We start from the raw sequence: 12,460 nt of genomic DNA, 5'->3' as shown, positions 1-12,460 counted from the left end.
TGTTAAATTCAAAAAAAAAAAATAAATAAATAATAATAAATAAATAAAGAAACGACATTTGTATAAAATTTTATTCTATTGAATAATAAACGAATTCAATTTATTAAGAAAGAATACGAGTCTCCTATCTCCGTTGCTTTCTCCCCTTTTTCCATAGATGAGACGTGTCTCAACTCTCTATTTTATCACGTGATAGTGGCATCATTCAATTATTAATTAAAATCTTAATAAAACAATGACACGAAAACCTTTACCGCGTTACTTATTTGAGGTTTTAAATTAATTTAAAACAATTATTTGTAAATATTTGTCGAGTTACGAGACGTTAAAGCAAGCATTCGAAATACCTTTACTCGTCTTTTTTCTCCCTTTCTAGAAATTTTATTTTCAGAAATAAGTCAAAAATAATTTAAAAATCGATAAAAAATACTTCAGCAGAGGGGAGGAAAAAAATTCTGGTTTACATAATTTAATTTCTTTCATTTTTATAGAAGATTGAAAAATAAAATAGAAAGATAAGATCATTTTCGCGTAGATTTCGGGGGAATTATGACCCTATTTAATAGAATTATTTTCTCATAAAAGTAAGATTTGCTATTAAATCCGTAATAACTAAAAGATTGGCCATTTTTATTATTATTTAACAAAAATGCGTACGAAATAACCTCCGAATAACGTCAGTCAGTGTCCGTTGTTCGGAGGTTCGATTGTATTAATAAAACTACATTAAGCACCAAATATATCGAGCTTAATTATATAATTAATTTCGATTTTTAGGTTATGATCATTTGCATACATATTACTGTATAACATTTATTAATTTACTAAAAATAGAAGCGTAATATACACGTATAAGTAATTTATAAGTATTAATCTTTACACGTTAACCTTATAAATAAATTAAAACTTATGTATACATATGTTTCTTTTTTTTTTTGTTTTATCAATATAAACGTTTATTATATACGTAGACAAGTTCAAACACACGAGTGTATATTGAATGTACGCGCAAAAATGTATTATCCTCGTGTATTCTTTAGTATTGAATAAATGTTGACAGGGGTTAGAGGAGAAATATGTACATTAGAAGCCAGATTGAATAGATATTAAAAAATCGATCGAAGAAATATGGCTTCTTCAACAGTTAACAATTTACAATGGAGAAACACATCCTCCCCCCCGACTTTCCAAGCTATTACGTTAAAACAGAAAAGGGGGTTGTGGAGCCTTCTTCTTCCTCTTCTTCCCTCAATTTAACGAATTCCGAAAAAATATAAAAGTATAGAGAGAGAGAAGAAGAGAAAAACCAACCCTCTTATTGGTTTTTTATCAGTGGACAAAATTATCCACCCTCTACATAAATAAATACCTAAATACGACCCTAAATGTAGAATTAATTAAATTTAATTGATTTATAAAATTTTTCTCGGTTATTTCGCAGACAGCTTTCAACAACTTGTTAATTATTTATTATAGTTATATTATTTATTTCCACACGTCTTTGGGGAAATTAATGTAAAACGGTATCATCATATTTTCAACCACCGCATCTTTATATATATATTTTTTTTCTATCTTTTTTTAACTACGAATTTATCTAAATTTATTATATATATATAAACCAATATATAATATTTTTATTAAGAGAATTTTTATAATTTATCCTCCCATCATTCGTTAATAGTTAGAGATCGATAGGATGGTTCTCTGAGGTGTTATTGCGTATGTCGTACACACAAAATAATTATTAGGATGTATATTAAATGCAAAATTTTGTAAGGTATGATTAATATTTTTATTTATTATTGGAAAAAGTAATTAAATTCTTTATTTTCGTGTTTTATTGCGTTGGAATTTAAGTTTTTCGGACGAGAATGGTGGGGGGTGCCACAGCGATTTATCGTTTCGTAGCTTATCGTGAAGAGAGAATTTGTCGGAAATAACGTTTCGGTATTTATCTGGGCGATCTTTAAAATCTAACAAATGTTATTTATAGATAACAGATAAGTGAAATTATACCTTTAAATAGATTTAGTGGAGCCAATGACATCTACACGGTTGAAGGAAGATGACTTCTTTTAACCATTGCAATTTGAATTTAGTAGTTAATTTAATATTCGTGACATGGTGTACTGATGGCAAAAATTATTTAATAACCGGATTTAGTTTTGGTTCGATTGTCACTGTATGAGGCCCCCCGGATCACAACCTTGAACGTAATTCATTAACGTTGTAAGATCCATTAAATCTTACAAGATAGAACTGGGTTTATGCCTCTTCTATCTAGCGCCACCTGATTTCTCGAAAAGTAACTATTTTTTGCAGGCCGATTTACGTCATATAATAAAGAAACAATTCATTATTTCTGTTTTATATTTTTTTAATGTACCGATTAAAATATATCTCTTTTACATTGTTTTAATGAAGAAATTATACAGAATTATTGAAATTTGTCTTCGGGGGTTCTTCCATCAATAGGCACTATTCGATATACAGATCTTAAATACTTCTTCCGTATAATCGTTGTCTTTAACGATGCTCTTCCAATGATCCTGTTAATAATGAAAAACATCTATTTGATACTGATTTATATTCATTTTAAAATTAAAATAAGTTCGTTTTATTCTCGATTTTTTAAGAGAAAGCGTAAGATATCAGCAAAATGATCTCAAGAATTGGATAAGGTTAAAATTATATTTGTTACTTACCTCTATCCACGCCATCCCCAACCTCTTCCATATCCTCCCCAGCCTCTTCCGTATCCTCCCCAGCCTCTTCCGTATCCTCCCCAACCTCTTCCGTATCCTCCCCAACCTCTTCCATATCCTCCCCAACCTCTTCCATATCCTCCCCAACCTCTTCCATATCCTCCCCATCCTCTTCCTCTTCCATATCCTCCCCAGCCTCCGTATTGCGCCTCTACAGCTACTAGCACTACAAGAACCACCAAGAAGACTGCAAGGATTCTTTTGTCCATCTTAAACTAGAAGAAACAATGAATGACAATCTTATCGTACGATATAACTATAGAAAGATAATACAAACTGCTGGAAAAACTTACAGTATTATTGGAACAGTTCGAATGTTCAGCTGTCGGATGTGTTATATCGAGACTTGAATCGTTCGCATCTTTATATTTATTCGTAAAGACCTTGAAAAAAACCCGTCTAAAGCGTGAGGTCACAAACTACAATTTTTAGTTCGTTGACTGAATATAATAACTCCGATTCCCTGGCCACTGAATCTTCTAGAGAAGAGGGGACATTCCCTTTCGGTTCTTTTTCTTTTCGTGTATTGCAGGAAATGTATAATTACGTCGTTGGCTTCACGACTCTTATATGTTTTAATCACTTTCTCAGAGATAAAGATTTTAATGATATCTCATTTAGACAAAATTGATACAGTCTTAATACAATTGAAATGTCGAAATAGTGTTTTGTTTAACGATTAAGATAAGAATATTTAAATAAATAAAAAATTAAATAAACAAAACCACTGTATACTGGTAATTAGTCGCGGGTTCGTGCACCACCGACAAGCTGACCATGTGAATTTTTTTTCAAGTTATCTTCGCCTATTTAGGGGACAATTTTCTATCGAATAGCCTTCAGGAGGGATCACTCCTTTGATGGCCCACGTGTTACCTCGCCTTATTCCATCAAAAAGCCTCGACCGGCCTACCTAATTCTTAGGGGATCCGGAATCAAATCGGGGCAGTCAAAATAATCCCAGGAATTTTTCGTTAGGCCCCTCACAACCGAAAAAAGGCCCTCTCGATACTCACAGAGCAGAAACAGTTAAAAATAAGAATAAAATTTAAATTTTCTTTTATTTGTGTTTTATACTTGGGGTCATTGTATAAGGAGATTCTACTCATTCGGTTTGTTGTATATTACATTTTTATTTTTACCAATTTAAAGAAGAAGAAGAAAAAGAAGAAGGAAAACATTGAAAATTGAAGGTAGATTTAATTAAGATATTCATTAGTAGATGATTCTAACATTATTAAAGTAATTGGAATTATGAAAGAGATAGTTTACCATCTTTTTTAATAATCACTGCCTTCAAGTATTTTCCTTTTCTACACGAAAGAAAAAATAAATGATTTTTACTTATATAAGAGCTTCATTAAACGACTAAATTAGAAACAGAGTAATAAACTCAATTATTATATTTATTTACAGTTAACTAAAGTAGTTTTACTGAGTCTACGTTGATATTTTCTAATATATATATCACTTTTAAACTTTCTAAGGCCTGTCACTCTGCGAGGGATCCGAGTTTTTAATAAGAGGTCCATCCAGCAGCCAATTAAGATTTATTTTGAGGCCCGTAGATGAAGAAGACGAGACCCCCCCAAATGATTTTACACCATAAACTAATAACGTTTAAGGTTTGGTCTATTTATTTACGGCAACGCCACAAACATGGTTAATCTTCCGAGAGGGGTGCCACTCGGGAGGAATTTTACGGGAAATTGGCCCTTTATTTTGGTACGCGAAGTAAACCAGAAAAACCTCGTGTGCTCGACCCGTGGCTGAAGGTCTAGCGAATAATCCCACCGTGGGCCTGACAGAAACCACCATGGATACGAATAAAAGACCCTCTCTTAGTGATCACGGGATGGAAAGAGTTAATTATTCTTATTTAACTTTAATAATAGTACCGTAATAAAGACTATATCTATATTTGTTATGCAAGAGTTAAGGAATTTGACACGATTTTCAAATAAAACTAGAGTTGTAAAACATTTGCATCTGATTACCATAATTATTTTCTTCGATTTCAACACGGTCGAACATTATGGCAAGGTGAAACCGAATTTTTTTTTATATTTTTTTTTTTCTAAACTATAATTTTCTAGGATATTTCGGTGGTAAAATCCCAGATTTTATAATCCATGTATCCTGTTGCTCACGTTATGCAATGCTCCAAGTTTAAAAACTTCTCTAGGACATAGAAAACTCTAGAGGTCGACTAGATTATTATATAACGTTAGAATAAAATAGCTGATTTATCACTAATTCTCTACAATGGAGGCAACCATTTTATACAGAATTCTATATTATTATTAGTAATCATTATGAATTTCTTTCCTTTCAAATTGCTTCATCTTCTGCTTAAAAGATGTAATGTTTACTTTAAAATTGCGGGAATATAAATTTATAAAAAACTAAGGAAAATAATAAGTTTTTTTGACAGTTTTATTCACTAAATAACTTATTATTATTTTAATTTTAAAGCTTCAGACTTTCGTTCGAAGGAGGAAATAGTTCGGAATGCTGGCAATTAAAACTATTTTATTTAAAGTACATTTGTACTTTAAACGACACACCACTGGCAGAGCGGATAAAGCCGAACACTGGTAATTAGTCGCGGGTTCTCACCTCACCAACGACTGGCAACGTGGAATTTCTAGGTTTTTTTCACGTGAATAACATCCAAACGGGAGCAAGTTTCCCACAGAAAGTCCTCCCGCTTCTTTATAAATATAATTCTTGTGACTCGTATCACGATTTTAACCTATTTACAAACACAAGAATGGGATTAAAATGGTTTTTTTATATTTATGTACAGTACGAAGCATTGCGGGCCAAGAGGTCTCCGTATCCTGAACACTGGGAGTTCGGTCGTGGGTTCGCGCCTCGCTCGGACGGGTGTACGGTGATTCTTCTTTAAAAAAATTTGTATTACTTTCACCTTAAGGGCATTTTCCGTGCTCACCGCGGCTCGGCCAAGCACACAATGGCAGCGACCGGGTGGTGAAGGATGTAACATCATCCCCGAAAAATTCCTTTAAAATATATTTAATTTATATATTAAATATTGAAACCATTTATCCGGTACTTGGTCCGTAAATGGCTGCTATAAATCATGCATATTAGAAGTACATTTTCTTATTTACCATTGCTAAAATAGTAAATTCCGTTGCAAAAAATAAAAAAAAATTATTATTTAAATAACGTGTCATAGAAGATAAATTAAGGACTATGTACTATCTATATTATATTTTCTATTTGTTTTATGGAAATTATGAAAATCTAATTACTTCTGTAATTTTTCTGTATGGCACGACCATTCTTATGGCATTATATTTATCACGAGAAGAATTTTCAATCGTTTCAAAAGGTACGAAGAAATTATATATACAGATAAAACCTGTATACAACGGCCACTGACTAGAACGTAAAAAATGGCCGTGTTTTGGAGGTTCCTTTTCTTTAAACGAAAGAAAATGGCCGCTGTTTAGGAGCGACCATTGTTGAAAGGTGGCCGTTAATGGAGATTGGATATACAAATTTAAACGTAANTAAAAATTAAATTATTGGGAAATGTAATGTAATTCCTTGAAACAATTTATATAGGCCTGTATATATATACAGTATTTAATTCAAATTTACGTTAGTAACAGTCAAAAACCATTAAAAATTAACTGTAGTTCGGAGGTTTTTCTGTTATTCGTTTTAAAATCAATAGAAATTAGTGTAAAAGATGTTGGGAAGGGATTAATGATTCATAGATGTGTCCATTGTCGAATGGTTAAAGAAGAAAATTCCGAGCAATTCAAGTTATTTATAACAAAACTAAAGATGCTTTTCTTTACTTTAGAAAGGATGATAAATTAAAGATGCTGGGGACAATTCGTCTCGAGTGATCCCCGGTATGATAATAACGGTTGCCATTTTGAAAAAAAAAAAAAAAGAAATTACAATAATAACGATAACAACGGTGATAAAGTTATACCTTTCTTTAGCAAATGATGCGACACCGCACCGGGATCTCTGGGAAATTTTTCTTTTTTTTTTGTGGGGGGGTTAAGATACCTTCCGAGAATTTCTCAGCCGAAACAAAACACGAAGCAGTTTAGTATAGAGAGGAGGAGGAATGCCAATGACCTACACATTCGGGGAAATTCCTTTCTTCTATTCGGAGTTCAAGGCCAAAGAGGCAGATGTCGCCACCGCTCATACCTGGTCGATCGGACAGGTAAGTTGATGATTAAACAGTCAACCGCTTTACACAGTCGAGATGGCTGCTTTACAACTTCTCCTCTCTGCCTTATTAGTGTGTCAAGTGTATACCGCTCCTACAATCACCCCGACTGTCGCTCCAGGTGACAAACAATACTCAAGTACCATCGGTGAGTTATACTTTTCGAGATTCAATTAACATAATTATTAAAATTTCATCTATTTTTTTTTTAATTTGACGATTTAACCATGTGTGAGTATATATATAGTTTTAAAAATTATTATTAATCGGTTAAGATTTCGTATTTTTAGATGTGGAAACGTCGAGTAAAATCGAAGAAAGTATTAAAAATTCGGAAGAATCTCTATCGAATCCGGTGGAAAAAACGTACCAAATCGAAAGCAAATTATCACCTAACACAGAATCTTCATTGAAGACGACAATCACCATTGAAGAACGTGCAAAAAGTAATTCAGAAAAGTCCACGGTACCCGTAAAAGAACCCACTGCAATCTCCGAACTATTCGAGAGTGCCACAGAGAAGTTAAACGACGATAAACTTATATTAGAAACGGTGAGCGTTAAATCCATAAATGACAAAGAAACTGATATAAAAAACGAGAAATCGAAAGAATCGGTTACGGATAATAAAGAGTATTCGATAACCGGTACCACCGAAGATAACTCTACTCCTCCCGATCCAATTAGAAAAGACATAACAGAAGACGAAGGAAATATTTCCCCAGATCCCGTGGTATCCGATTTTATGCCCGATACTCAAACCGATGATATCATTGGTGGTGCCATGCCAGAATCAGAAATTGTCACAGCAGATATGATAGGTACTGGAGTTTTTCCCGAATACATTCCCGAAACGTTACCCGACGAACCCATAGAACCTCAAGAAACTTCTATGGTAGAAGAAGAAGAAGAGGAAGAAGAAATGGATTTGAATCCACCTTCCATCATCCCCGACGATGCATTACTCGATATTAACGATGATCCACTGCCCATTGCCGATGACATCGTCGAAGAAGTTCAAGAGAATCCTCCAGAGAAGATGGGTGAAGAGGAAGATACCGGTCCAATTAATATTATTTAATTAAATATTAAAATCTCTCGAATATAATAAATCTACGTGTCAATTAAAGTATATCCTTTTTTTCTATTTGTTAAATTCAAAAAAAAAAATAAATAAATAATAATAAATAAATAAAGAAACGACATTTGTATAAAATTTTATTCTATTGAATAATAAACGAATTCAATTTATTAAGAAAGAATACGAGTCTCCTATCTCCGTTGCTTTCTCCCCTTTTTCCATAGATGAGACGTGTCTCAACTCTCTATTTTATCACGTGATAGTGGCATCATTCAATTATTAATTAAAATCTTAATAAAACAATGACACGAAAACCTTTACCGCGTTACTTATTTGAGGTTTTAAATTAATTTAAAACAATTATTTGTAAATATTTGTCGAGTTACGAGACGTTAAAGCAAGCATTCGAAATACCTTTACTCGTCTTTTTTCTCCCTTTCTAGAAATTTTATTTTCAGAAATAAGTCAAAAATAATTTAAAAATCGATAAAAAATACTTCAGCAGAGGGGAGGAAAAAAATTCTGGTTTACATAATTTAATTTCTTTCATTTTTATAGAAGATTGAAAAATAAAATAGAAAGATAAGATCATTTTCGCGTAGATTTCGGGGGAATTATGACCCTATTTAATAGAATTATTTTCTCATAAAAGTAAGATTTGCTATTAAATCCGTAATAACTAAAATTTAGGCCATTTTTTCGGGAATGAATTGCCTTTTTTATTATTATTATTTAAGAAAAATGCGTACGAAATAACCTCCGAATAACGTCAGTCAGTGTCCGTTGTTCGGAGGTTCGATTGTATTAATAAAACTACATTAAGCACCAAATATATCGAGCTTAATTATATAATTAATTTCGATTTTTAGGTTATGATCATTTGCATACATATTACTGTATAACATTTATTAATTTACTAAAAATAGAAGCGTAATATACACGTATAAGTAATTTATAAGTATTAATCTTTACACGTTAACCTTATAAATAAATTAAAACTTATGTATACATATGTTTCTTTTTTTTTGTTTTATCAATATAAACGTTTATTATATACGTAGACAAGTTCAAACACACGAGTGTATATTGAATGTACGCGCAAAAATGTATTATCCTCGTGTATTCTTTAGTATTGAATAAATGTTGACAGGGGTTAGAGGAGAAATATGTACATTAGAAGCCAGATTGAATAGATATTAAAAAATCGATCGAAGAAATATGGCTTCTTCAACAGTTAACAATTTACAATGGAGAAACACATCCTCCCCCCCGACTTTCCAAGCTATTACGTTAAAACAGAAAAGGGGGTTGTGGAGCCTTCTTCTTCCTCTTCTTCCCTCAATTTAACGAATTCCGAAAAAATATAAAAGTATAGAGAGAGAGAAGAAGAGAAAAACCAACCCTCTTATTGGTTTTTTATCAGTGGACAAAATTATCCACCCTCTACATAAATAAATACCTAAATACGACCCTAAATGTAGAATTAATTAAATTTAATTGATTTATAAAATTTTTCTCGGTTATTTCGCAGACAGCTTTCAACAACTTGTTAATTATTTATTATAGTTATATTATTTATTTCCACACGTCTTTGGGGAAATTAATGTAAAACGGTATCATCATATTTTCAACCACCGCATCTTTATATATATATTTTTTTTCTATCTTTTTTTAACTACGAATTTATCTAAATTTATTATATATATATAAACCAATATATAATATTTTTATTAAGAGAATTTTTATAATTTATCCTCCCATCATTCGTTAATAGTTAGAGATCGATAGGATGGTTCTCTGAGGTGTTATTGCGTATGTCGTACACACAAAATAATTATTAGGATGTATATTAAATGCAAAATTTTGTAAGGTATGATTAATATTTTTATTTATTATTGGAAAAAGTAATTAAATTCTTTATTTTCGTCTTTTATTGCGTTGGAATTTAAGTTTTTCGGACGAGAATGGTGGGGGGTGCCACAGCGATTTATCGTTTCGTAGCTTATCGTGAAGAGAGAATTTGTCGGAAATAACGTTTCGGTATTTATCTGGGCGATCTTTAAAATCTAACAAATGTTATTTATAGATAACAGATAAGTGAAATTATACCTTTAAATAGATTTAGTGGAGCCAATGACATCTACACGGTTGAAGGAAGATGACTTCTTTTAACCATTGCAATTTGAATTTAGTAGTTAATTTAATATTCGTGACATGGTGTACTGATGGCAAAAATTATTTAATAACCGGATTTAGTTTTGGTTCGATTGTCACTGTATGAGGCCCCCCGGATCACAACCTTGAACGTAATTCATTAACGTTGTAAGATCCATTAAATCTTACAAGATAGAACTGGGTTTATGCCTCTTCTATCTAGCGCCACCTGATTTCTCGAAAAGTAACTATTTTTTGCAGGCCGATTTACGTCATATAATAAAGAAACAATTCATTATTTCTGTTTTATATTTTTTTAATGTACCGATTAAAATATATCTCTTTTACATTGTTTTAATGAAGAAATTATACAGAATTATTGAAATTTGTCTTCGGGGGTTCTTCCATCAATAGGCACTATTCGATATACAGATCTTAAATACTTCTTCCGTATAATCGTTGTCTTTAACGATGCTCTTCCAATGATCCTGTTAATAATGAAAAACATCTATTTGATACTGATTTATATTCATTTTAAAATTAAAATAAGTTCGTTTTATTCTCGATTTTTTAAGAGAAAGCGTAAGATATCAGCAAAATGATCTCAAGAATTGGATAAGGTTAAAATTATATTTGTTACTTACCTCTATCCACGCCATCCCCAACCTCTTCCATATCCTCCCCAGCCTCTTCCGTATCCTCCCCAGCCTCTTCCGTATCCTCCCCAACCTCTTCCGTATCCTCCCCAACCTCTTCCATATCCTCCCCATCCTCTACCGTATCCCCATCCTCTTCCTCTTCCATATCCTCCCCAGCCTCCGTATTGCGCCTCTACAGCTACTAGCACTACAAGAACCACCAAGAAGACTGCAAGGATTCTTTTGTCCATCTTAAACTAGAAGAAACAATGAATGACAATCTTATCGTACGATATAACTATAGAAAGATAATACAAACTGCTGGAAAAACTTACAGTATTATTGGAACAGTTCGAATGTTCAGCTGTCGGATGTGTTATATCGAGACTTGAATCGTTCGCATCTTTATATTTATTCGTAAAGACCTTGAAAAAAACCCGTCTAAAGCGTGAGGTCACAAACTACAATTTTTAGTTCGTTGACTGAATATAATAACTCCGATTCCCTGGCCACTGAATCTTCTAGAGAAGAGGGGACATTCCCTTTCGGTTCTTTTTCTTTTCGTGTATTGCAGGAAATGTATAATTACGTCGTTGGCTTCACGACTCTTATATGTTTTAATCACTTTCTCAGAGATAAAGATTTTAATGATATCTCATTTAGACAAAATTGATACAGTCTTAATACAATTGAAATGTCGAAATAGTGTTTTGTTTAATGATTAAGATAAGAATATTTAAATAAATAAAAAATTAAATAAACAAAACCACTGTATACTGGTAATTAGTCGCGGGTTCGTGCACCACCGACAAGCTGACCATGTGAATTTTTTTTCAAGTTATCTTCGCCTATTTAGGGGACAATTTTCTATCGAATAGCCTTCAGGAGGGATCACTCCTTTGATGGCCCACGTGTTACCTCGCCTTATTCCATCAAAAAGCCTCGACCGGCCTACCTAATTCTTAGGGGATCCGGAATCAAATCGGGGCAGTCAAAATAATCCCAGGAATTTTTCGTTAGGCCCCTCACAACCGAAAAAAGGCCCTCTCGATACTCACAGAGCAGAAACAGTTAAAAATAAGAATAAAATTTAAATTTTCTTTTATTTGTGTTTTATACTTGGGGTCATTGTATAAGGAGATTCTACTCATTCGGTTTGTTGTATATTACATTTTTATTTTTACCAATTTAAAGAAGAAGAAGAAAAAGAAGAAGGAAAACATTGAAAATTGAAGGTAGATTTAATTAAGATATTCATTAGTAGATGATTCTAACATTATTAAAGTAATTGGAATTATGAAAGAGATAGTTTACCATCTTTTTTAATAATCACTGCCTTCAAGTATTTTCCTTTTCTACACGAAAGAAAAAATAAATGATTTTTACTTATATAAGAGCTTCATTAAACGACTAAATTAGAAACAGAGTAATAAACTCAATTATTATATTTATTTACAGTTAACTAAAGTAGTTTTACTGAGTCTACGTTGATATTTTCTAATATATATATCACTTTTAAACTTTCTAAGGCCTGTCACTCTGCGAGGGATCCGAGTTTTTAATAAGAGGTCCATCCAGCAGCCAATTAAGATTT

General features: G+C 32.3%; 1 protein-coding gene across 1 annotated transcript; it reads left to right on the top strand.

Annotated features, from left to right (window-relative positions):
• Window positions 1–6,998: 6,998 nt before the first annotated feature.
• LOC111639497 lies at window positions 6,999–8,210 on the top strand. The gene is made up of 2 exons (XM_023385388.1): window positions 6,999–7,141; window positions 7,284–8,210. The coding sequence occupies exons 1-2, from the start codon at window positions 7,030–7,032 to the stop codon at window positions 8,072–8,074; spliced, it is 903 nt and encodes a 300-aa protein (XP_023241156.1). The 5' UTR covers window positions 6,999–7,029; the 3' UTR covers window positions 8,075–8,210.
• Window positions 8,211–12,460: the final 4,250 nt, after the last annotated feature.

This window comes from Centruroides sculpturatus, unplaced genomic scaffold (genome assembly GCF_000671375.1).
Source record: "Centruroides sculpturatus isolate CEXI.00-Female unplaced genomic scaffold, Cexi_2.0 scaffold1323, whole genome shotgun sequence".
NCBI lineage: Eukaryota > Metazoa > Arthropoda > Arachnida > Scorpiones > Buthidae > Centruroides > Centruroides sculpturatus.
This window is presented reverse-complemented; position numbering and strand designations above follow the sequence as displayed.